Source organism: Epinephelus fuscoguttatus, linkage group LG13 (assembly GCF_011397635.1).
Source record: "Epinephelus fuscoguttatus linkage group LG13, E.fuscoguttatus.final_Chr_v1".
Lineage (NCBI taxonomy): Eukaryota > Metazoa > Chordata > Actinopteri > Perciformes > Serranidae > Epinephelus > Epinephelus fuscoguttatus.
In genome coordinates this window covers 12,363,124-12,390,802 of record NC_064764.1, presented here as the reverse complement: position 1 = coordinate 12,390,802, position 27,679 = coordinate 12,363,124, and the positions used below count along the sequence as shown (strand labels likewise).

The 27,679-nt window shown below is 40.3% G+C and overlaps 1 protein-coding gene across 5 annotated transcripts in view; it reads left to right on the top strand.

Annotated features, from left to right (window-relative positions):
* The window catches only part of LOC125899761 (partitioning defective 3 homolog B-like), a 265,237-nt gene that overhangs the window by 219,423 nt on the left and 18,135 nt on the right, over positions 1–27,679 (top strand). For all 5 annotated transcript variants that reach the window (XM_049594278.1, XM_049594276.1, XM_049594275.1 and 2 more), the window contains one exon: positions 19,178–19,254. In XM_049594278.1, the coding sequence (XP_049450235.1) occupies positions 19,178–19,254 (77 nt within the window). The remainder of the gene's footprint in view (positions 1–19,177; positions 19,255–27,679) is intronic.

Below are 27,679 nucleotides of genomic sequence, written 5' to 3'. Positions count from 1 at the left end.
TTGGCCGAGAGAAGGGTCAAGTGACATGTCATTGGTCAGATTGGCTGGTAACCTGGCAACACTTCAGGCTTTCCCTCTTGAGAAAAGCCTGGTGAGAGAAAAAAAAAAACAGGGAAAGACTGTTGAGCATAATTTGGCAACAGCTTTTCTGAAAAATTGTTAGTTAATTTGCAGCTTTTTAGTGGCGTTAAAAGTGTGCATTTGTGGGAGTTGCAAGTCCTTGCAGTTCTTGTGTGAATTTTCAAATAACCCTCAATCATGAGGTCCCAAATTGTTGGAGGCACTGTGGCACCTTCAGCTTTACCAATACATCAGTCCAAACAGGCAAGAAGTCACAGCCAACTGGTTACCATGACAAGAATGAGTGTGTATGTGTGTGTGTGTGCTTGTGTTTTATGTGTTTAATTAATCTGCTGTTCGTACACGAAGATGAGACAAAATATTGATAATGAACAGCACTCCTTAAGTTATCCTGTCCTCTCTTCGGCTATCTTTCCGTCTCTACGTGATTGAACTACTACTGTTTCACTCTTTTCCATCCCATCCGTTATTTGCCTACAGGATCTCCTAAGAAATATAAAATGAGATATACATTTTTTTCCCCTCGTTTAAATTTTGCACAAAAACTGTACTGCTCAGTAGGAAAGTGGGGAAAAAATCGACTCACTTAAATATTGCGGTTTCATTTTTAATGATTATTTAATGCCTAAATCAATGCAATTCAAATGCGGAGGTGGAAAAACCTCCCCACTATTACTGTGGTTTCAAGAAAAACAAAGTTGAAGCCATACATTATTTTTGGAAATATGTCTCATGCCACACAGTCTCTAGAAGTGTATGATTCAACTCTTTTCTTCCCATCGCCTCGTATTAAAAAAAGTTAACATAAGTAGAAGCACATTGCATCAAATTGCAATACTTACATGGGAATACTTCAAATTCACAGTACATATTCAGTTGGCACTCAAGTATGATATCGTATCAGGAGATAAGCATTTCGCCCCAGCCCTACTGCATAGTTAAGGTTAGAGAGTGGTCAAAGAATCCTACTGATAGGAGATGAGATGAAAGCAGCTTTGTCCACCCCAATCTTCTCCTTACAAGGTTTTGTGGTACTACAACAGCAATGTCACACTAACTTGCACCTTTGCTTCTCAGAGACAACAGTCATCATTCACAAAGCCACAAGAGGTCCCTGCCAGGAAAAACACAGACAGTTAATTTAGAATGTTTCAACTAATGGCTAGTGCAGTCATTTTTAAGGAGGATGATTTTCACAGTCAGGGAAAGAGAGACACAATCTTTCTCCCACTTTCTCTTACTTATTGTAGGTTAATATCTATCCACCTCCACCTTTTTTATTAAGTAGCAGAGTGAGCTAATCCAGAGGAAATGAGAGGTGGAGGTTAGTCACCAAGGATTAGTCTGGTTCCAGGACATCAAACATTCCATTCCCACCCAGGAGATAATCATAGCCAGGTTAGCCAGGAAATTAAGTGACTGCCTTTCAGAGGGTCTCTAATCCCCGTCTCGCTCTCTCCTTACATTTCTCTTTCTTCTCCACCCATCCTGCTTTCTCTAATTCTGTCCTCCTTCCCTTGCCCATCCCCCTTGGTCTCCCCCACCTGGACTAGAGCTAAGTCTACGTCCTGGCCAATCGGCAACGGACTGCTTGTGTCTGCAAGAAAACTTCCATCTCCATTTCTTGGGGGGTATTTGATAGATGACACTATCCACCCTTGTACTGAAGGTAATATCTGACCCTGCAGCCAAGTCAGAGCTTTCAGACAAATTGAAAACTGCTCAGTGATGTTCCTCGTCTCTTTGTGAGGATTTTGAGAATTTTGTGCGTGCAACAAGCAGATATTTCCCTTGAGGACATAGATTTCCTGCTGTGTAAGCTTGTCATCACACCTCATCGGCCCAACCACATCAAATATATTGTGACATAAGTAAAGTATGCATTTCAGTTGGGTCAAACAAGCAGTTTGTTTGCTCAATTTCTGGGAAAGTTGACTACCAGAAAAGAGATGGTTTCTCAGGGGTCATGCAATATAGGTCAGACAAGATTTAAGCTTTAAAGACTGTTTGTGTGTATTTCTTTTCATGCAAGACCCCCGGAAAGAACAACTTGCGGTGGTCTCTGTGTGTTTGTGTGTACTTACATGTGTACATATCTGTTCATGGATTCAGGTCCACATACCGAACAAAAGCTCAGCGTAGCAAGTGGATTTCTGCCTCCTTCCACAGCATGTCATCCAGCACAAAAGCAAATATTGCCTCCATTTTCCACACTTCTTTGTCCATTTTCCTTCTTTTTTTTTGTGAACCCAGTGTACCTCATCCTTTTAACATGTACAGTCATACACACCACATAAACAAACTTATAACATATTTCTCTCTACAATTCATACACAACTGGAGTATTTTCACCTACATAATTAAAGAACTTCTACATATTTAATGAGTATTTTCTGTGTTTCTCATTAAGTGGAAATTGCCTGATTTATGTCTCCATTTATTAATATATAAAGACATTAAAAAGAATAACAAACCCCTCTCATTCCCAATTCGTCAAATACTGCCGCTTTGTGACGTTCCTCAGTGTCTCACTGCGATGCACAGGACACCTTTTAGTGTATGTATGTGACGCACACAGCTGAAAGACAATGTAACACATGGTTAATGTGGAGCAGTTGCAGTTAGGTTTAGGTAACAAAACTTTTGGGTTCAGCTAAGGATAAAAGATTGTGTTTTTACTTAAAATAAGTTTGTTTGTTACGTAATGTAACATGACATAAATACATCACATGAGTGATGTCAGTGTGCAACAACAAAATGTAAATTACACAACTTCACATTAAAACAACGCTGACTTTTGGTTTCATACGGGACACGCATGGTGGTCTCCTGGATGTAAGTCTGGTTTCGTTTGACCCATCCACCTCCCCTACTTCCCTACACGCCATCTCTCCCTCTTTATACAACATCAGTTGCTCTCAGCATCAAGTACTGCCACAGGTGAGTTTACACTGGAGTTGAAAGTGGGTGCATAAAGACATAAAGACACCAAACACTTCCATTGGTGTCGATATTACACGCCGAGGGGCGTGACTTAGCGTCTATATTTGACAACCTGGGAATGAGAACAGGCTGAAAATGATTCATAATTACTCATTGTGTAGTGTCAGTCATTATAACAAAACCTGTCTTACTGATTTGGAGTTTTAGGTCAGGAAAAATGCCTCCTAAGGTGCATATTTTTCAAAACTCTGGTGACTTTGTGGACATGTAGAAAGTAGTGTCTCACTCGTTTGTTTGAGTTAGCTCTTCCGTCCTTATATAGAAGGGGAATATACAGTGATAAGATTTCCAGTAGGTGTTCTGAAAAAGGTAACATTAGCCTGTACACTTTATTCCCTTTGTGATATGCGGAGACTGTGGTAGACAGCTTTGCGGTGGGAGATGTTTTTGCCTTTTAGTGTGGACAGAGATATTTTGGAAAGTGAAGTTTGTGTGGACAGCAATATTATTATTTTTTCTTTTTTTTAAGGAGGGGGCATTCATCCTTTTTGAAAAATATCTGTATATGTGTAGACAGGCGGAGGGGAAAGAATACTTGACAGGAGAACCAGAGAAAAAGAAAAACAGGAGATGAGAAGGGAAAGAGCAATGTTAAAATGGAGAGGACAAGACATAAAGCATGTTGAGACTAGAGTGCTATGACACGAGGAGACAATAGGAGAAAGGGGTCAAGACTTTCTTGAGATTAGAAGAGATAAAAAATAGAGGAAATAGAGGATTGAATCAAAAAACACCCTAGCCATCACTACCCCCCGACTGGAGCCAATCATCTGAAAGAGGAGTAGTGTGTGTGAGGGAGGCAGAAAGAGAAAGTGTCACTCTCATCCTATTACAGCTCCATCTAACCTGCCACTGTAGCCACCTGCTCCTGCCGTCACACAATCACACACACACACACACACAAAAAAACCCATATATTTCCAGACTTGGTATTCAGATTCTGTACATGCACCAGCACATGCATACATTCTCTCTCTCACACACACACACACAAGCACACATTAGGAAGGTGGGTGTGCTGCTCTTATGTGCTTATGGTCTTATGCTAAGTCCTGCTCCTGAGATATCATAGAGAAATAAATAAATAATACAGGAATCCACAAATAAAAACCCAGCAGAGATTTCTCTTACCTAAGGCGCTGACATCAGAAAAATGGCAGAGGGAGTAAAAAATTTCCCCGCTCTCATCTTTGCTGTCTCTGTCCTGTCTCCCATCATCTGTACGTCTCTGTCCAGCAAACTGTCTCCCCTTTAACCCCTACCTCCTCTCCATCCCCCCGTACTTCTCGCTTCCTCTCCCTCAGTCTTCCTTGGAATTCACCTTTCTTTGTTCCCTCTAATCCTCAAAGGGGAACTTTTTTAAGTCGGGAAGTTTGGCGTAGAGAGAAGGAGTGAGAGACACAGACGGAGTGTAGGGGGGGTAGAGGTAGACGGATATACTATCTGGGTGGCAGGGAGGGGGCTTAGAGGAAACCAAATTATCTTCCTTCACTTTTTCGGCTCCCTTTCTCCTCATCCTTCTCTCTGGCCCTCTATATATGCCTCACCCCTGACTCTCTTTCTCTCTGTCCCCTTATCAACTCCCCACCTTGCACTTTCAAGGACAAGCTTAACTGTTAAGAACACTAAGGATTGGATAAACCTGTGTGTGTGCGTGTGTGTTGGGTTTAAATATATGTGTGATTTTGTGTGTGTCTTCAGTCTTTTATTTTATTTTATTTTTTTACTGCATGTATAATATGTGTCTGTGTCACGGTATGGTGTGTGCACAGCTGAATATTTGTGTGTGTGTGTGTGTGTGTGTGTGTGTGTGTGTGTGTGGTTTTGTGTGTATTTCTCCAAAGGCTTTACAGCAGAGACTAATCCTATCCTCCCTGCTATCGTCTTACCTTCCTTCTTACTATCATTTATTTATCCCCATCTCTCTCTCTTCCACCACACTCGCTGCTTCCCCTTCCCTCTCTCTCTCTTTCATTTCTATCCCTCACTTTCCTCACTCTCTTTTCCTAAAATATATAAGTATATATAAAAAATACACACACCAAAAAAAGCTGCGTTTTGAACTGAAAAAGTGCACAGCCGTCTCCTATTTCACTGTTTAGGATCTTTTTTTTTTTGGTCAGTGTGTGTGTGCGTGGTTGTGCTTGTGTGTTTTTATTAATCTTGTTGTGGCGACAAAAATCTCTTAGCACACTGTTATTATGGGGACTCAGTTCCCATTTGGGGACAAAAAGTTAGCCCCCACACCTAATCTGTTTGGTTAAGGAACACAATTTTGTGAAGGATGTTTATGGCGTTATAGCAAAGCAGACCAACCACAGAAGTGTGAACTACTTTCGAATAAATCTGCTGTTCATGAACTGCTGAGTAAGCTATTGATCTGTATAAGCATACACTTATACAGATGATTTTGTAGTCACAGTAACACCTATGTGTATCACCAGGTGAGTTGATGTGCTTGTGTCTTACTTTGTGTATTTTTGAAGTTCCCCAATCAAAACTGAGTGAAACATATGTCATTATACTGTATATGACATACAGTTTCATCTAGTAATTCTCATATTCCCTACAACTAAGTTGGTTATTTGTGAACAACAGAGAGCATAAATGTCCACACAAAGCACAGTGAAAATGCAGCATGAGGTGCTGTCAGTCAAAGAAATTTTACTTCCCCATGTGTGGACTGTGTAGAGCAGATGATGCGGATGACAGTTACCAAATGTTCATTAACTGAATTACTTGTCATTCAGTCAGGGTTCCCATGGGTCCGTGAAGTCCTTGACAGTTTGTGAATTTTAGGGATTTTCGAATTTGAAAATAGACATTCATGGACATGGAAAACTGAAAGTGCTTAAATTTAAATTTGTGCAAGAATAAAAATTGAAGTTCTTTTTTTTATATTTTCTGCCGTTGCTGTTGTCTGTGGGCTTTTGTAAAGCCTACTAGTTGTTATTATAAAAATTCTGAGTGTAATAACATTAATAAAGCTTGTTGTCCGTATTTAAAACTAAGCCATGATGGATCTTTGAATTGGGACTGGAAAAAACGACCTTGATTTTGATGTTTAAGAAGGTGTCAAAGTCAACCTAAACTTGGACTGTACTCAAAGGCAACAATGTGTGTTTTTTCTTTATCCCTGACCAAAAATGAAGCCGATTACCGGTGTGAAAGCAGCCTAACTTTCAGAGTTATAACTTGGTTTCTGGTTACATTTAGGGTACATTAGGGTAAGGGTTGAGTTTAGGCAGGTTGTAGTCATTGCTGAGGTTAAGACTCCAGGGAGTAATGCCATGTCCTCCATAGTGACAAAAACAAGTTTGTGTGTGTCAGCATGTGTGTTGATGCCTGCTGCAAGTGTTGGGATATCACCTGCCTGATAACTTTTAAATGCCATTTAAAAAAAGAAGAAGAAAAAAAACGGGATTTAATTTGATTGATAGGTCTACATACTGATATGCATACAAACACACACAAAACTAACTCCCTCACAAACCTACACTAAATAAACAGGATACGCTTTGCATTAAGTAGTATTAATCACTGTATTCATGGGAGACGCTCTAAGCTGCGTGCTTTGGGGAAAATTGACCTTCTGTGGTCTTAATTGTACGAGAGGCTCAACAGCGCTGTGACATTTAACTGTGCTCCAGTCTTAATTCTTAGCCCTTTATTCTAGTGCTTCGCTGACATTTCAGTGGAAAGAGGTTTGTGAATAAAGATGATTGCTGCTTCTTTGGTGTTGTAAACAAATAAGCAAATTTGCCCACGATTATTTTATTTTTTTCACTCTCTTTCTCTGCCTCTCTTGCAGACTTTCACTTTCGTCGTCTATCACCGTCACTCTTTTGGCCGTGTCTCTCAGCAGGGCAGAGTGAGACTTTACAGCCCAATAGCACAAAGTGACCAAAATGGTGTATGTCTGCAGAGGTTTCACAGGGTGGTTGATCAATAGCAATGACTCAGCGATTACTTTGCCAGGTGCTGAGATTTCTGGTTTTGAAACTTTACTCCCCAGCCCACAGCTTTGAGTGTGTTTTGTAAACACACACAGGAACACCACCCACTAAGACACATTTTTATTTGCTCAAAGATGGATCACAATGCTACAAGCAGGTAAATAACAGTCCAACATGTATTGTTCTTATGCCAAGAGAAGAAAAGACAAAGCATTAGGATTATAACGGAATGGTTTCATTTTTTTGTTTTGTTGTTTCTGCTTTAATATCTTTACAGTTTTAAATGGCCAAAACTCTTATTTTGCTCAAACTGTCTGTACTAGAACATCTCTATTCACTGTCTCTCTGAGAAAGCCCCCTCACTAAAAATGCCCGGTCTGGTCTGATTAGTCAGCCTTTCTGGGTCCTCTGTATCTCAGCATCTTTGCATCGTCATAAAAATTGGGGAATGACATGATCCAGCGGGAATATGATCCAAAAGTGGGGAGAAATTAACAACATTGGCAACCAAGAGTACATGTTTCCCTGACGCTAGCGTTTAGCTACATGTAAGTTGGCAGTGTACACACAGCCTGGGAATGACTGTAATGGGGAATAGTGGTACCTTCTACTGTGGAAAATAAAAGCTTCTAAACACAACCGGACATGTTTCAGTAGGAATATGATCTGGAATCGCGGAGGAATGAATAACATCACCAACCAAGTTTACGTGTTTCCCTGACATTAGCATGTAGCTACATGTAGCAGTGCATCTTATGCACTTGCAGTAGTGTGCCTGAAGCAGATGACCATGTAAAGAAATCCATTACGAGCCAACGTCAGCTTGTCTCAAACAAAGGGAAAAAAAAGTTAAAAACAGAGTATTCAGAACAGTCTGAAGCCTAAGGTCTTTGCCCACAGGGATTACTTTTATTTTTACCATGTGTAAGATAAAAAAATAAAGTACAGAAAATAAAGAAAAGTACAATAGGTCTCTTAAAACTGTTCTATTTCATTTTAAGCTGTCCTACTTACTGTATGTAGTATATGCATGTACTGTATATTTTGGTTTTATATTTCACCTTAAAGGAAAACTTTACTAATTTGCTCCCTGGCAGTGTGTTGGATGAGAAGTTTGATACCTCTCTCTCCTGTCTTTATGTTAAATACTGAACTACATCTATCAGCCGGCTAGCTTAGCATAAAGTCTGAAAACAGGGGGGAACAGCCAGCCTGGATCTTTGCAAATGTAACAAAATCGGCCCTCGAGCACCTCTAAAGCTCATTAACTAACATATTGCATCTTTTTTGTTTAATATGTAGGAAAAAAAAAAGAATTGCAAAAACAATTACCGATTTCATGTATTGTTTTTTGTTTTTTGTTTTTTTTTTCCCCAGTGCATATCTAACTGATGAACAGGACGTAGTTGACTTAGGTAGAGTCTTCCTGTGTGGTCAACACATACTGATTGAAAAAATGATGAACTATGGAAAAGTCTCATTAGAATAGCTGTGTATGTGTATGCAGAGGTGACCGTGTGTGTGAATGTGAACAAGCATGTACTTGTGAATGTGCTTGTCTACTCTCTCTCCTTTAGTGCTACTTTGTTAAGAGGCTGTAGTAATTAGCCTGTGGAAATGGATGGCTTTTCACCAGCCGCTGCAATTACTGCTTTCTCCAGAATGAATGGATGGATGGGCCGAGAGATGGTATATAGCATTAAATGAATGGATGGAGAGTTATAGTGGGAGGACTAAATAAAGCCCGGGATGCTGCGACTGAGGGCAGGGATGAATGAACGGAAGGAAGTCTGCATGGTTGGGGAGAAGTGGGAGGTAGGAAAGATGGAGTGCAGGAGGAAGAACAAGGTGAATGAGCTTGTTTTACCCTGTCTTGTTGTTATCCTACGGCTTGAGTGGAGGTGGATGGCATCACAGATCATTGCCTGTGGCCAGAAATGGCAGAGAGTTTATGAAGGGTACAAGTTAAATGTGATGTGAGTTTGGAAAGCAAATGAAGGAGAAGAAATCACAACTTGACATCTGGTATTAAATGAAAAAACAAACAAAAGTCTGGTGTTAGATTCCTCTCTGATGTGTGCCATTTAAAAAGCTGAAGCATAGCTCACTTCACACACAGAAGACAGGTGCTTGATTTTCTTCTCCATCACTAGAGACTAAAATGACATATTACTAATATCATCTTTGATGAACAAGGAGCATTAATCTATCAAACACACATAGAATGTGGCAGTGCAAGAGTGTGATCAAGAGAGTGATTATGTATGAATGGATTTCCTTTTTCCTGTGTCTGCATGCATGTGAGTGTGCATGTAAAGCTTTCTCACTCCATCTGAAATATTAAGTGCATGCCTGGGGTAAAGTAATCACAAAGAATGGCCTTCAATATGAACCAGTGACAAAATCCAACTAATAACACACAGCCAGGTGTTGTTGTAATTATTTAAAAAAACCTGGAGCGGTTTTTACACCAAGTAGCAAACCACAGTGGAAGCTTGAAGGCTTTTCCAAAAAAAAAAGACAATTAGAAAGATGGGGGCTGATATTTTTATGGATATGTCATTGTAAATGTGCTGTCTGAACTAAATTATTCTATGTATAACTACAGTGCGGTCTGAGGGGGAAAATCTGTATTCATTAATTTTTCATCATGATTTTTCCCGTGTCTGCATGCTTCAAAGTTAAGGTCAGACATATACAGAGCCACAATTGTTGAACACACTTGAGACATCATCACTGTTGTAAATGTACATTACACTGTAAAAATGTAGAAGTTTTGGGAAGACTCAAAGAAATCAGGCTGCAGAGTCTTTTGAGTCTACTTCTGCCTACTGAAAGTTTAAACTATTGAGGCAACACCTGTCAGGAGTTTTATTTATTTTTCACGAGCAAGTTTCAGGTTTGAATTCCCCATGCACCTCGCTGTAATCACAGTAGCTTGTCCTGTTCTGAATTCCACATGCAAACATGGATGAATTGTTCATGGATTGAGATCTGTGGTGTGTTATGAAGAAAGAGTGCAGGGAGCGGTTGGCTTGGATACCTGTCTTCATCATGGTTTGCATTGTTTTAATATTGATCAGAGAGAAGATTGTGTCAAGCAAGGACTGGCTTGGTTTGTTGTTAAAACAGCTATATTTTTTACTTTAAGTGCTGATACTTATATTTGTAAAGGTTCTGCATGTAACTTTCAGAAAATCCTTGTTATTAATGACACGAGTTGCCGTAAAGTGAACTGCATCAGCATCCTGTTGCTCGGGCTTGCACTCCTTAGGTGCAAGCAAGAACCAGCACATCAGCTAAAACGGGCATGACCAACACAACAAGACTAAACATGATTGACCATCATCATGTTCATAGAATCCTGGGGGGAAAAAATTGCAAAAAAAAGAAAGTTCAAAAGGGCAACGAGACCGGCGAATTCAAAAAACAAGGGTCAACATCGGGATAGCCTTTCCCAGCTGGAAGGAGCTGCTGCAGGAGAGAGGTAATGCAATCACAGCTAACAGCGCCGCCATTGCAAGGCAGTGTTGCGAGGAGAGGGATGAGGTGTTTGAGGTTGAGCCACTTGTCAGTTGTAATAAGACAAGACGTGATTGGTTCGCTTCGATTTACACGTGCCCCAGCAGTCCTACGTTGTAAACACAGCCAGCATGGTGAGGAGGGCGTTTGTCAACTCTCATCGCATGTGTCTGTGTAGGAGCCTGAATGAGTACTCCATGAAGTATCGGATGACATGGTTTCATCAATGTTATCATAGCTTTTTGGTACAGAGCGGCTACCCTTGTTGCAATACGCGTTTGAAACAGTGAGGTGCTAGAGTGTGCTATCCGTTTGAATGCAATATATGAGTTCAGTGTTAGATGGGAGAAATTCCTACACACTGTGGCTTTAAGTCCAAATAACTTGAATTTTTTTTACGTTGATATATTTTTTATCATTATTATATTATTATTTATATATATATATATGCATATATATATATATATATATATATATATATATATATATATATATATATATATATACTGTGCTACAAGAATGGTGACTGATGTCTTTTTTCTGACTGCAGTCACAGGCTAGATTCTTGAGGTGGCCCTACACACCTATATACAACATTGCACACACTTACATGTACATACTTATATTAGCCTACGGTAGGTATATCACAGACAGCACATACTACACATGCACGCGCGCACACACGCACACGCACACAAACCTCAGTCTCTTCAGAGCTGTGTTTTAATTGAGTCAGTCCAAAGTGCTGGCTGAGCAGAACGATATGACTGATACGGATTAGAACCAGCCTTCCCTTATTCATCGATTTCTACGCGGGTGGGAGGCAGGGTGGGGGGCCCGATAGAGGGATGACAGAAAGGAAGCAAAATCTTTTTCTATCGATTTACGGAGGGAGAAAGGGACATTGAGAGTGAGACAGATGGACTGAGAGTAAGAGAAACGTATGGATGGGGCAAAGAGGAAATCCTCCCCCTCTCTATCAGTCATACAGAATAAGAAAGAAATAGCGGGAGGGGGTAGAAGACGGGAACAGAAGTGAATGATAGAGATTATGCTGTTCCTCTTTGTCATCATTGATTTTAGGAAGGGAGGGGTTAGCAAAAGACAATAGAGGACAGGATGTGGGAGAAATATGGAAGTAAATGGGAAGAAAGCAGCGAGAGAGAGAGTGTTGTTAATTCAGGGATAAGTGATGTATGGAAAAGAGAAAGGTAGGTGGTGTAAGATAACAGCATGGATATAGGAGGTAAAAAAAGACCCTTTAAGCAAGAGTGAAGATTTAACAGTTCTCAGAGGAACCCTTTATTTCACTTAAGGAGAGTTGTTTAATGAAGGGAAAAGATGAGGTGTGGACACGGAGGGGGAGAGAATAAGGAGAGGATGAAAGGGAGCGATGGGAGACAGTCAGAAGGGGAGGAGAAAGAGGAAGATGATGAAGAAGTATTAAAGAGGGGCACAAAAAGAGTTGAAGAGAGAGATGGAAGAGAGAAAGAGACACTTCACATTTGGGCTAAGTAGTCTCATTGAGGCAGTATGCAGCTACCAAATGCTCCATGTCGATCTAAATCCCTTTGAAATCCTTGAAACAGCTCGAGTGAAAAGGATGGGACGTTTGAGCCATTATGTGTGTGTGACTGTGTGTTCAACAGAGAGAGAGAAGTGAGTGTGTGTCAGTGCTGAAAGTGATGGGGTGGTGTGTTTTATGGGTAAATTGAAGGGTCTGTTGAAAGAAGAAAGATGAACCCTCTTGCAGTGTGTGTTCCTGTGCAAGTATGGAAGTATACTGACGACAAAAGATTCAAGAGCCCAGGAAACAAATTCAAGCACTACTTGGTCTGCAAGTCAATATTTGAGCACGAACAGGCGCAGATTTGTAAGAGCAGAATTAGGTTTGTACGCAAGGGAGGATGCATCTTGAGCGTAACAAATAATGTGAGCAGCAAGAAGAATTGTGTAACTACATTTGAGCTGGCAGGAGGGATTCTCACACTCCTAATGAACAAAGCTGCTCACTTTTACTATACTTTCAAATAAAAATTGGGACAGTGGCATTTGCAAGTGCAAGACAAGCGCAGTATGTGGTGTCTGTTTTATCTAAAAAAAAAAAAAACAACAACACATTGATTCTAAATGGCTAAAATCGTGATTAATTTGTTTGCAAATGATAGTTTTTAAATGTGATTTTGAGAGTCAAATCAATTTAAAAGTAGTTACTAGGTATATTTTGCCATGGCTGTGTAAGCTTTGCATTTACCTCTATTGCTAGTGTGATTTTGTCAACCAAAGACAGGGTATTCATTTTTTTCTGTCAGTTTTTATGAATAATTTTAACTGAGAAATTCTTGCACCATTGTAATAAAATATCCATGAAGGCTTACCTTTGAGCAGATTGCTGCAAAAAGACATACAGTGTGCCAGAGAATCCCTTTACGCCTTGCATTAAATTGCATCTCGTATCCAGATTGTATCTAATCATACATTTACATTTCACCTGATGGCATTTACACCTGGTATTAACACGTGTCTCCAGTGTCCATAATAAGACCCAACTGACATCCGATTGCTCTGTCCAGCTCAAACAATCAAACAGTTGTAGCCAATCTCCACTGAACCAAATTGAAAGCAGATGCTTGGTCTTGTCTTGACTCGATCCACAACTGTCTTATACTAAACGTGTTTAGTATAAGGCAGTTGTTTTGTCAGTGAACCTTGTGAGTTGTAATGGAGCCAAACTGTGTGCCGTTACCTTTGTTAAATGTTGCTGTTGTCCCAGGTTTTATATGAAAAGAGGAAAAGATCGCTTGTAGCTAGGCTAATTTACACAATGTAAAATGCCATAGGCTTGTGCTAATAACGTTAGCATGTTGTATTGGTGGGGGGAAATGTGTCCAGATAAAGACAAGTGTTCGTCTGTGAATGCTGCGAGTTATAGTGAAGCTGATTTGCGTACTTATGTTTTAATTTGTCTCTATTAAGCCATATTTAATGTTTGTTTTGAATCAACTAAACTTTACAGCACTTAACGGAGTCCTCCACTGCCGACTAGCGTTTTGGAGGTGTAACTGCAGTGACACAGACACACCACCGCAGAAGTAAAAATAACGTGCAAATTTTTTTTCTCCCCACGACTGAACGATTAGTTGAAGATTATGTACGACTTCAGTCGACCAAGATTTTCTTTGGTTGACTAGAGCCCTAATTAGCATATAATATGTAATTCAAATGTCATCCTAAATATGGCCGCCAATTGCTCCGTACAGGGGAGCAATATGTTCAAAAACTGGCGTTTTTTTTTTTCTTGGGTTGATTTTGAGAAAGACATGACCCTGACGTCCAGATGTCGATTTGTCCTGTTGCAGCTTGTTATTAAAAATGGTTGGCAAGTGACCTCTTGTGATCTCAAGTGCTCCAAAGTTGCCAAAACAGCTGGAGAAAACTGAGAGAGCAGACTCAGAAAACAAGCACGAGCATGATCGGGATTGCACGCTCAAATGTGATTCTTCTCTTACGAATCTGCGTCTGTGCACTCACCAGTGTTTCCTTGCAGACACTCAGAATTTGTTTTGCGCTCTCTTAAATCTCCTGTCGTCAATATACTTCCATATGTGTGCGTTTGTGAGTGTGTGTCTGTGTCACTTTCTGTCTGCTCCCCCCCCCCCCTCAGTATCAGTCTCTTCTGCCTGATTTCCGCGCTCTCCTCTCTGCTCGCTATGCCGTGAAATGGTTTTTCACTAGACCATTACCCCAACCAGTGCACTACACTACTGCCACAGCCCTCTTGTGAGCGAGAGGGAGTGTGTTTAAATGTGTGTGTGTGCCTGGAGAGAGAGAGGGGTGTGTGCTTGTCTGCGTGCATGAGATTGACTGTGCATGTGTACGTGTACAGTAGCTGCACTACGAAGAGAAAGAAGAGAATGCATGTTTTGTTTATGTGTGGAGATGATGGATTGCGTGCACATACTGATACTTGTGTGCATGTAACTGTGTGTGTGTGTGAGAGATTGAGAGAGAGAAAGTGACAGAGAAAAAAGATGTGTACAGTATGTCCCACGCAAGCTGAGCTGTCATAGTTTTTGCCCTGCACTGTACTCCTGTCACAGTTGTGAATGCTGAGAGTCTACTAACATCTGACATCTCTCACGCACACACACACACACACACACACACACACACACACACATACACACACATGCACATAGACTTCACACACAGCTACAGACAGGCAGCCATAGTCGTAAACCAGCGAGTCATTCCGCTCACTAACAAACTGGGGGATCTTCTAGCTCTGGTTTGAATCTTTATGCGAATCTTTCATTACAGACTTGTGCAAAATATACACACAAGCTGGATTCACTCTATCTTTGTGTTTGAATGCATTTTCTCATGTTTTACCATCTAACAAAATGGTAAAGTTGTACACAAATTTATTATTTTCGTGACAGAGTTTCCTCTGAATAAGAAAAACTCTGGTTCCCGTATTTATTCCAAACTGATTTTGCTGCTTCCATAAACCAAACTGTACCAAAGCTATAACACAAACACACACATTCAAGTTTATTTGTTCGTATTCAATATCAACTAATATCAATTAATATTTACCACTCTTCACCCTCTCTACACACCAGTGTTTCTGTGGTCAGACAGAGATTTTTGTTGGCGTTCTATACACTCCCTCACTTCATTCGCACACATGCACATTCATTACAAACTCATCTGTTTGTGTTTACTCAGTCTGTGGCATCACACAGTAATCCACTCTTAATCCATGTGTATGGAAACACACAAAGACATGCACACTTGAGCAGAAGAGCACCAAACCCAAACCATATACTCACTCTTGTTTGGCTGTACCTCTTAGATCTGGGATCCACTACCTTTTAGAAGACAATGCTAAAAATGTTCAGTATTTTTCCTTATTGCCCAGAAATCCCACAGAAAGACCAAAACCAACATTAAATTGATCTTGCTAACAAGCCTGTGTAGCCAAAGCCTGATATATCTTATTCATCTTTGCCAAACACCTCCATTGTGGTCCAAAAATGATTGAAAACACATAAATGAGTCACAACGCCACACTGGGGGACATGTTCCTTCGTTACCAAGAGCACAGGCACTGTAGTCTTTGTATTTTCTTTCAATGCCACATACTGCCGCCTTGAATACTATCTAGTGCACCAAATATATGTTTTTATGTGGCAAAGAAATAAAGATTTATGTCTTCATAGGAATTAGTGGGCGTCACCTCGGAGCTTAAAATATGATAGGGAAGTCAGTAGCTACTGAGACACAGACTAATGCAGTGGTTTTCAGTTTTTTTGTGCCCAAGGCACACCATAGGGCAAGCCAAAATCTCAAAGCACACCTGTATTTATATCTGTGCACAATAGCTTCCGTAACGTGTGTTATCACTCTTATCACAACATAAGACAATACAAATAAGAAAAAACAAAACAGGTAGATTTTGTGATACTGTCAACTCACAGTTTTATTGATTTATTTTTTTTCTTTTTTTCGGTGGTAGGTCGTAGTCACTGGTGCTTTGTTGTAATTTGCTCCGTACAATAAAGCTATCTATTGTCCCACTCATGGCTTTTTCCTTTTAAATGCTATCATCCCTCACACTGGCTGCCAATCAGGGCTTTTGATATGTTACACACTGATAATTCCCACACACAAATGGCAACAAGTAGGCTTTTTTTTTTTTTTTTAAATTGAATTGAATTACATTTTTTTAGCTAGAGTTTGCCTCTTTATTGGGAAATGGGTGCACACAACATACTGACATGTTCAATTAAAAATTCATTCATTCATTCATCATTCATAACTTTTTGTAAAGGTCCAGTTGAATATTGCAGTAATAATGTGTGGTTATCACAAAATCCCGTGGCACACCTGGATAGGCATCATGGCACACCATTTTAGAACCACTTGACTAATGTATTGTTGGTCATTTGTTTACAATCAGAAGAAAAATCCCTTATCCCTCAAGGACAGTTCACCCCAAAACCAAAAATACATCTTTTTCCTCTTACCTGTAGTGTTATGTATCAGTATAGATTGTTTTGGTGTGAGTTGCTGAGTGTTAGAGATAAAGGCCATAGACATGTCTGGCTTCTCTCAGATACAGTGGAACTAGATGCACTCGGCTTGTGGTGCAACACATTTGAAAAACTCAACAGCAATGTCTTTTTCCAGAAATCATGACCTGGTTATTTAAGATTATCCACAGACCTTGTTGTAAGCAGTTTTGTGAAGGAACTATTACCCGCCAACTGTATCCACTGCTCACCCACCTTGCACCGCTAAGCTAGCTGCGAGGATGCGAGGAGGACATCACTGATACATCATACATACATACATTTCATGCTGTCAAGAGCTCGACCATCTTGCCCATAGATGCATACTTCCTTCTGCTTGGTGATTGAGTTGGCACTTGTAGTTCAGTAGAAAGAAAATAGTTCTACATGAATCTGCTCACAACAAGGTCTGTGGATTATCTTGAGTAACCGGGTCAAATCTGGAAAGAGACAATACTGTTTTTCGGCATTTCAAGCATCACAAGCTGAGTTCCATCTAGTTCCACTATATATTCGAGAGAAGGCAGACATCTCTACAGCTGCTATCTCCAACACTCAGCAACTCACGGCAAAACAATTAAGACTGATGAATAGTACTACAGGTAAGAGGGGAAATATGTGTTTTTGATTTTAGGTGTGAACTATACCTTTAAGGACCGCTCTGTCAAAACTATCTTTCAGCTGCTTTCCTTCCTCCATCTCTCTGAAACCTGCCTCCCTCTTTCATTCATTTTCTCTTCACTCCTCCATTCATGACTCTTTGCTTTTTCCTTCACCCCCTTACTCATCTCTCTCACCTCTCAGTCTCCTCCGGATGTCGCAGTCATTCCCCCCTCCCGCTATCTCTCGTTCCCTCTTTTAACATCGTGTTTAAATTGTGTCATTCGTGTCCCTCTCACCTCCCCGCTCTGTCGTCCTCGTCTTCACCCCATTTACTTCCTTGTTTTATAATTCACCTCTCATGCCTCCTCTCTGCCTGCCACTTTTCAATGGCTTCATAATATCCCTCCTCCTTTCTATATCGCTCTTCTTTCATTCGAACTCATTTACTTCTCATTCACTCCATCTCTCTTTTCTCCTTTCTTCTCCGTCTAATGCCTTTTCATTCTTTCGCTCCACCTCTCTATTTTCACCCAATATCCCACTGTCTCTCTGCCTGAGATATTGAAGCTATAAAGACAGGTGTTCAAAAGAAAGCAGGACCAGCGAATCTGTATTATATGCCTCCTGGCATGATTCCCTGGAATGCAGAGAGAGGAGAGAGCAGAGGGAGAAGAGAAAGCTGTGGTCTTTAATATCTAATTCTCAGCACCTTTTGAGTTAACAATGTTATCTTGAGTTGAGGAGAGAAGAAGAATCTAGTCTTCTATAAAACATTCAACCTTTTGTCATCACCACTTGGGATACACACACACACACTTCAACCTCTTTCCATTATCGTCTTTTGGTTTAATGGCGTACCCTACTTTTACGGGACTTTGTGGCTCCAAAATGTGCAGATGGCTTACAGTAATGTCCTGTGTACTTATGTTGTGAAATTTTATATTAACAAAAGCATCATTTTACAAGTGGCATCAGTGTGATAGACTAAACTTAATGGAAGACTCAGCATTAAACAGACTCTGAATGGACTGTATAATGCTGCATATAGGTTTTGTTTTTATTGTTGAAGTTCAGCGTGTGTGCAGAGTCACTACACTCAGTCACATGAATCATATCTCACTCTCTCACCCCTATATTATGTTAAAATGAGACTCATTCACAATATTTAGTGTGTCTTTAAGATCAAATGGCTTGTGTGTATGCATGCATGTGTGTGTTAGTGTGTGTGTAATGTGGCTTGTTGACGTTTGGGGTTTAGTCGGCTTCTTTAAGGAGCGCCGCGGCAGCTGGAATCTCCCCACTGAATAGACCGGGATAATCTCTGAGAGAGCGTGCGTGTGTGTGTGTGCGTGTGTGTGTGCGTGTGTGTGTGTGTGCGCAAGAGGGAAAAAGAGAGGAATGGGAATAAGTGGAGGAAGAGAGAACAAGATGTGAGAGTGAGAGAGAACCAGTGAAATGATGAGCAAAAGAGGAAGTAGGAGAGATTGAACTGTCAGCAGCTTGACTTAATCTTTTTTTTTCTCAAGATGGAGATGAGACGGAACTCTGTATATGTGTGACTTTGTGTGTGTGGGCGTGTGTGTGTGTATGTGTGTGTGTGTGTGTGTGCGAGACAACTCCATCCTGTTTTGAAGTAACCTAATCTAGGATGGAGGCCTCGTCCACCCCCCAAAATATACCCTCAGAAGACTGAAACTCTAAATCCCTAATAACTAGCCTTTGTCAATCCTAAATAACCCTTGTATCACAAACACACACAGAAACTCACTCACAAACACACATGCAACCAAAAGGGATTATGGGCATGCACTGCACATGCTTAGGCTCACAGTTTTGCAGTTTATTAGCACATTAGGCAGGGGGATATATAATTCAGGCTGTTTTTAATACATTAAATTTTGGTATTCAAACTAAGAAACTGTCTCTCTTCACCAGATTCCAGGCAGAGGGACAGATCATCGTATGGCGCCACGTTATGAAGAAGTGGAACGTCAGTATGCCTCCTTACCAAGGTATGGCTGCGTCTTCTTCCCTTTTATGAGGTTTGCCAAAAAAATTAGATGTTTTACTGCAGGTATCCTTCTTCCTCTCTTCTTTTCTTTCTCTTCTCTTTGAAGCCTCTAATTAAATTTGTGTAGTCTCTATGTCTTTCTGGGCGTCTCTGGAGGCCTCAGTCAAAGCCAGGAACTCACCTTATTCCCTCCCTAGGGAGCACACACTCAGACAGGGGTTGACACCTGATACCAGACTCCTAGATCTACTCCCCCACCTAAACTTTGCCTGACTTATGCACAATTGGTAGTTTTCGTAACGAGTGGATTCTCTTGATTTTCTTTATGCTCCACTTTCAACCCTCAGTTATCATAGTTTGGTGTCTTTATGTTGCATTGAACTAGAGAGGCAGGAAATTTCAATAAAGTCTTTAAACGTTTGCAACAGATATAGAAAAAATGAAACGATTTCAAGAGCTACAGTCTACCAGACATGTTGCATCCATGACTACAGGATAAGGCACCCGACCATAGGTTTAGCTCATGTCACACAGCTTGTTTTCTCCTTTTCAAATCAGCAACATGAGCTGATATCACCAAGACAGTGTAATTTGGTCCTCACTGGACTGCATGTTGTAAATGCATGTGTTTGCATCCGTCACAGGACTTCTATTAAAGGACTTTAAAGTTGAAGATAGCTGTTGAAATTCATATTCATATATATTTCCTGAAGGGTCATGCCATTTGATAGATTTAAGAGATACGGATTGTTCACTCAATGTTGGGTAAAGAACTGCTACATTTTAAGTGTGCTGGATTTTATGCTGTCAGTGTAACACCACAACTGAAGGCTTTGCACAACATATTTATGTTCTATTAATAAGCTATAGTTAGTACATGTATTTCTTGTTTTCCAGTATACTCCAGTGGAGTTCACCACTGTGTTTTCAGTCAGACCTAATACCCCGCTAGGCAGGAGAGAATAGGACACAGGAGAGACAGCTCTGGTCAGACTTGACAGTCAAGCAGGGAACTTAACCACAGGACTATCTCTGTGTAGCCTACATTAGCCTGTTACCCAGTGTATTTTATTGTTCCCCTTCCTGGACAGCATGAAATATCACTAACATTAGCCAGCACAAGAACAATAACAGCTTCCTGAGTATACTAATCAATTCTTGAAGGATTTTTTTTTTCATGTTGTGTTTTCTGATGTAATCATATAAATATTAAGTTTCATAACAGCTGTAGTTATTTAAAAGTTTGTTTGAAATTTGCATGGAACAAAAGCTGCTCACTGACCAATTTAAAAGTTATTCTCAATGTGTAATACAGTGGAAGACATGTTTCAGCGTCTCATTTTTCATTTGCAACCTTTCCACCTTCACTGCTTAAAAGGCCTCAACTTTAATTATCTTCTCTTTCTTCACTCTTTCACTATCTTTAAATCTCCTTATTTTTTCTACTTTCCTTTCCTAATTCCTTCTCCTCTTATAGTGTGTTTTTTTTTTCACATAATTTCCAAAGATGAATAGTACTGCGCTCATGTACTTAAGTAAATCCCCTGAACATGCCTGGTAGGACTGTAATGTAAACTCTTACTGTATCTAAAAATAAAAAGTATTCAAGTGAAAATAGAAGTGTGAACTTTAACAGTAGAAACTCTGAGAAGTTGTTACTAGCTTTTTCTCACCTCATTTTATTTTGCTTCCAAGCACCAACACCTCAGCGGACTAACAAGCCAACAACAAATGTTTGTTTGTGTGTGTGTGTGTGTGTGTGTGTGTGTGTGTGTGTGTGTGAGAGAGAGAGAGAGAGAGAGAGAGAGAGAGAGAGTCAACGAGTGAAATGACAGAAGTTTAGAACGTTAGAAACTTTATAGCCAGGTTCCCACCCCTGTTAAAATGGTGAGGGATGACTATTTCACACCTCTTTCGTTCGTGTGTGTGTGTGTGTGTGTGTGTGTGTGTGTGTGTGTGTGTGTGTGCGTGTGCGTGCGTGTGCGCATGCGTGTGTGTGTGTGTGTGTGTGTGTGTGAGAGAGGGGGGGGGGGTAGAGAGAGGGAGAGTGTCTGTGTGGGTGATGACTTTGGCAGATGGGAGCGAGAACAGTGATGATAGTTTTGAGGTCTGGCTGTGGTATCTGAAAAGCCTTGGGAAATTGGACACACACACACGCTCACATACAGTACACCCTGTCTCTGTTTCCACTTTCAGACATGCACTGTAATCCCAAAATGCTGTGCCAATTTTACATGTAGGCCCCGTGTTTGAAAAGGACCCGAGTCATTTTTCCATAAAAGTCACTCTGATAATCTGCCTTATTACAACCTGGTAACAGTTCTGAAACATTTTCGACACGGTGTGCCGAGGTGTGATTTAAAGCAGTCACATTGCACATAACATAGCTTGCTCACATGGGATTTCTTTGCATGTAGCATGCAAATCAGGACTAGGACTTGATGCTTTAAATGCTGTAGATTTTAAGCAGGCGATTTGGGACTTTTCTGTGATACACACGCTGAACCATTTTTGTAAAAACGGCTGCACATTGGCCTGACCTCTTACTGTTTTCCACTCTTGGCTGAGATAACAGTAAACAGTCTTACAGATGCAAGTTCGTAATGCCTTGTATTGCATATTCTCATGTGGCTGGTGCCAAATATTATGTGAACATTGCACTTCTATCCATAACAGCCTCTCATAATTGAAGAGAGTCAATATAAGTTTTCCACAATAAACACAGCCATCTGAAAGCCAAAAAGCTGTTACTAAATACATAGATTAACCCAGAAATGTTTGTCCTCTGAGAGATTTTATGTCTGAAAGGGTCTCATCTCTTTCTCCTTCTGTCTTTATTTACCTTTCTCACCGCCTCTGCATCTCAGTCTACACGTTTCTCTCGCTGTCAATTAACTGGAGAGATATTTCAGCATCTGGAGAGTCAGAGAAAGAGATCATGTTTGGAAACCAGGCTGTTGACCTTATCAAAACATATTATTTTGCCACGGGCCCAGAAATAGCTAGCAGGCTGTGTGTATCTAGTGTCTGCATGCCTGTATACCTGTATGCATGTGTGGGTGGGACCCTGGTCGTGTATGTGTGTATTTGTGAGTGTACGTTTATATTATTCCAAGTGAGTCCATAAATAGCTGTAGGGTTGCTTAGTCAGGTACTGTATGTTTGACTTGAAGTCAGTTAACTGGAGCACTGGGTACGTTGTGTGAGCGTGTGTGCAAGTGTGTGCGCACTATCTGTGTGAGACAGGATTTTGATGGCTCTAAAATTAAAACATGACCCAGCAGTGGATGATGTTTCCCTGCCTAAAGCACAAACACTACCTAGCAAACTGTCAGCAAATGTCAGTGCATTGAATAGAGAGGAGTCTGTCGATGGTATCTTGTGGATTTTTGCTACTCTATAAAACTATTTAGTGTTTGGATAATTAAATATTTCAGGGAAAAAAAGACACACAGCCAGTTCAGTAAATTTTGGCTAGATTATTTAAACATGTATTTAAACATTGCAACAATTTTATGACATAAAATGTGGTGCATGGTGAGACAAAATTATCATGTATGGAAAATAATCAAAGTTTTATGTTATTTAGTGCAAAATATTAATGCATGTTAAGTATTGTAGCATTTTTCTGCAAGTTATTTTAACCCACCAGCAACTTGTAACTCCCTCAAACATCCAGTACTTGCATTGCTTGTACATCCAGTACCACTGTGCTCATAATTCAGAAAATAGCATTGTTGACACTCTTAGTCTTCCGAAGTAGTTTTCTTAAGAGCTGTAAAATGTAGGTTTTTCATGTAAAATGAAAAGTGACAGCATAGGAAAGGAAAAAGGGGAGGACACAACACTTCATATCACCCAAGGTCTCCTCTCAGTGCCATCTTCTTCATATTACCTCTCCATCCTCTTCAGCCCCCCATCCTCCACATCTTGCCATCTCTCTGTATTTCACCATTTTTCCTATACTTCTCCCCTTCCATCTCGCTTTCTCTCTGTGGTGTTATTATACTGAAACAAAGGCCTGCTGTTGAGAGTTGTGTCCCTATACCTCTACCCATGGGAGAACCAGTTTTTTAAACACTGGAGGACATTTGTTGAGGATTAAGACTAGAAAGTACATTTGTGGGCTTCATGAGCAAGCATGAATTAAAGCTGCATGTTTTCATTTTATTAGATAGTTAAGAGTGTCTAGAGACTAAATGAGACAAAGAGAGAGAGGTGTGTGCCATTCTGCAAACATTCCTGGCTGGAATCAAACCTGGAAAGTTGATGTTTAATGGTTTGACCACTTAACAACTTTGTATTAATGTTTGGGCATGTATTAATGCTTGAATCTGTATGAAACAACTTCAGTGATTTGTCTGCTCACATGCCTACTGTGTGGTGTGTGTGGTCTGTGTGTGTGTGTGTGTGTGTGTGTGTGTCTGTGTCTGTGTGTGTCTGTGTGTCTGTGTGTGTATGAGAGAGAGAGAGAGAGAGAGCAAGGTTGTGTCGTTCTGAGGTCAGTAGATGGCTATCAGAGTGTGTGTATGATCAACATTAGCAGGTTGCTCCCCCCACCATGTGTGCACCATTACTGCCCCATTTACACATTCTCTCCATCTCTTACATACACACATAACACACCTACAAAATTGTAGCCAAATAAACAAACACATAAACAAATAAAATAAACAAAAAAATAATTTGACAGATTTCACACTAGGCTCATCTTTAACAGTGTTAAAATGCGAAACGATTGTCTTTGTATCTTCAGGGCTCCAGATTGCTGCTATATAGTCACATTTTGTGACCATGGAGCACCACTGTGACTGCATATATTATTAATATATGGACTGGAGAGCTGCTGGCTTGCTTTCAGCTTACAGTGAATAAATTAACATGTTTAATGGCACCGCGGTAACAGCTTAACTTAATGTGTTGAACGATAGTGTGTGCAGGTGAAGCATGTGTTTGTGCAAGTGTAGGGCTCCAGACCATGACTTTTTAGTCGCATTTTGCAACCATGGAGCACCCATGGGACTTACAAATACATTAATATGCTGTGGCAACAGTTAAACTTTCTGCTTACATCTGTTGACCAGAAACTTAAAGTTCGCAGCAATAACATCAACACTTCTGGCCCAAGATGAGATGGGTGCTTCAAAATAAAAGCACCAGTGGATCCACTTTGATTCATTTACTTATAACAACACTTAATGAACTCTAGTTCATTTAATGATTTTGCAATTAGTAGTCATCAGTAGCTCATAGGAGATTTCCCATTCTAGATCTATGTAATGTTTTGCAATATAGCCCAAAAATATTGCAATATTGTTTTTAAGCCATATTGCCCAGCCCTACATAAAACAAAATGTGACAGTGCCAAACCATGACGCTTTCCTAACCCTAACTAGTAGGGGTGCTGATTCATAAGATATCTTGGCAACTGTACGCATAACTTTTTGTCAGGTATCAATGGAAGCATTGTATGAGAATATATTAAGGTGTGACAGGAACATTAACCCTAATGAAAAATAGGACAGTAACCACCATAATGACAGAAGGTGATGATTTACATGGATGTGTTATAACCCACTCATATCCATCAATTCATGAGCTAATCCATTGTATGTGAGTTTTAAAGCACATAGGACTGGACTAAGTCAACTTTAATTAACAACACAATTCCGCTCTCCAAGGATCTCTGTTGATAACAGCGATCAGTTGTTCAAAACAGCCATGACCCAATTGGATTAGCTAAACACCCTTACCCATTTGTCCTTGTTATTACTCTTATTGGATTAAAACGAACCAATCAGAATTGTTGTTCAGGTTTCTGGGAAGGCTGTCACTTCCTCATTACAATGATAATTGGATGGTTAGTAATTAGAAAGCAGATGTTGTGTTCAGTGTCGTGCACTCTTGTCTCCGTGTGTCTCTCTTTGTTGCATTTATTCATTTATTTCTCTCCACTCTGCCATTCCCTCTTTGCATCTTTCTCTCTTTCACCCCCTCCTCCTCTGCTTCTCATTCTCTCTGAACTTGGGGTGAAAAGGACATTGTTGAATATTGTTTCACTTTGCTGAGGGGGGGAATGAAATGGGAATGTCTCTCACTTCTCTTTCTGTCTCTCTATCTCTCTTGAGAAGACCTCCCAACCAGGCCTGAGAGTTTCCCAGACCACTTTACAACTGCTGCACAATCCACCCCATTGTCCAGTTGTTTTTTTGTGTGTCTCTGGACTCATCGAGTCTCTGCTTGTTTGTTAGCCATGAAGGGGGTCCCAAGAAAGACCCTGCCTCTTATAGACTGCCTCCCCCCCTTCTTCCTCCTCTCTTTTTCTCTCTTGACCCTATCTTGTTCCTAGCTTCTAGTGTTTCTGATGTGTTCACCCGTCGCTGCTTTAAAGAGTTCTGGTCACAGCTTTGATCTTGATCATAGACTCTAAAAAGTTGGGTTACAACCCATAATGTGTTGCAGAACCATAGGGTCCCTGCTTGACAAGAGTATGATATGCTTTCATATGTCTGGACCCCGGGGTGAGGGAGGAAGTTTTTCTTTCAGGTCCCAGCTGGTGAATGTTTAACAGGTTTTTGGGGCATGCTAGAGTTAACCTGATGTTAAAGGACCAGCGTTTAGGATAGGGGGATATATTAGCAGAAATAGAATATAATATAAGTATGTTTTCTTTGGTGTATAATGACCTGGAAGTAAGAATTGTTGTGTTCTCCTTCTTTAGAATGAGCTCTTTTTATCGACATAGGGAGCGAGTCTGTTTTTGGACATCGCCATGTTTCTACAGAAGTCCAGATCGGACAAAAACAACAGTGGCTTCACATGGGGTCTTTGGTATTTTCGTGTTTTCATGTTGGCCACTGTAGTAAGAGGCCCAACTGCAATGAGCAGCACTGGAGTTACACTGATTTGTAACATGAAACTGCTTTATTCGGTGTTTACAGCAGTTTATATCATGTGGTCTGGCTGCTTCGAAAAGGAGTTGACCTTTGAAGATAATTAGGCTTCTTGTGAAATCTTCCTGAACGTGTGGATCTTAAGTTATTGGAGAAAAAAGGTGACCACGCATTAGCATTTTTTGGACTAGCCACCTGCAGCTACATGCCAAACTGCATCAGAAATACATGGATTTGTAATGTGAAACTGTGTTATTCTGTGTTTTTACTAGTTTAAATCACCTGTTTGTTTTGGAAAGGAAGAGACCTCTGTGGATAATTCTGCTCGCAGTACACACCTCCTGAACATCTGGATTTAAAAAAGTGAATGCACATTAACTTATGAAAGAAAAGAGGTTGAATAGTCAGAGATGCAGTGAATTGTAACATGAAACTGCTTCATTCATTGTTTTTAGCTGTTTTAATTACCTGGTCAATTTGTTTTAGAGAGTCAGAGACCTCTAGATAAAAATCTCCTGGACACTGAATGCTTAAGGAATTCTAGCTAGGAGAAGTTTTAGCTGGTTTCAATCTGCTAGACACCACTACATCCCCCTAAATCTTACACACTTCACCTTAAAGTGATGCTGTGCTCATGTGGAGTGATGGAGGTTTGCTACAAGTTGTGAAATCTACACACATACACATTTTGCTTAGCTTCAGAATGGCACCCATGTGAAGCTTGTCTTTTGGCTGATTACTGACTTTGTACTTTGAAAACTTGTATCACATCTTACTTGCCTTTCTTTAAGGGCTGGCAATGGTTTGCCAATACTTTTAGGCAGTTAACTCATCACCAGAAATGTGGGAAACACATCAAGGAATGTTACATTATTATTTATGTCTGTCTATAGAACAAGAAGATGGACCGCGCTTCATACATTTCAACAGTTGCAGCTGTGAAATGTTAACATCTGGCAACAGTCTAATGACCATCTGCTGTTTCTGCGCTGCTACAAGCTTCTTTCTTCCAGGAATTCTCGAAGTTCTGTTGGACAGTTAAATGATAATAAATGTGTTTCTGCATGCATGCAAAGTTCTGTCTCCCAATTACATACATTATGAAAGCCAACATGATGAGTGTGTGCAAAAACTGAGCTCATACCAAATTGTTTGATGCCAAATGGAATGCACAGTAAGTTGTTATGATGATTTATGAATCCGTTGAAACAGGAAGCTGCTCATGTTACTGCAGCAGGCATGGGTTTGACATTAAAATAAAGCAGTGAAGCTGTGGTGGTCAAATTGGTGAATGGATGTACATACTTACCTTCAGCTCCAGTGTCCTATATTCACTACTAAAGTCATTGTAGAGCAATAATGGGTTACATAGTTGCATGTTCAAAGGTATAGTGCCAACTGTAGCTTTTCTTAAGGTACCACACAGATACTGAGATCATGTTTGTGCATATGTCTGCGTGTGTGTTCATGTCCTTCCTCAATAGTCCTTTTATGTGAAACCATGACTTTACAATCCCCCATCTCCCTGTTACA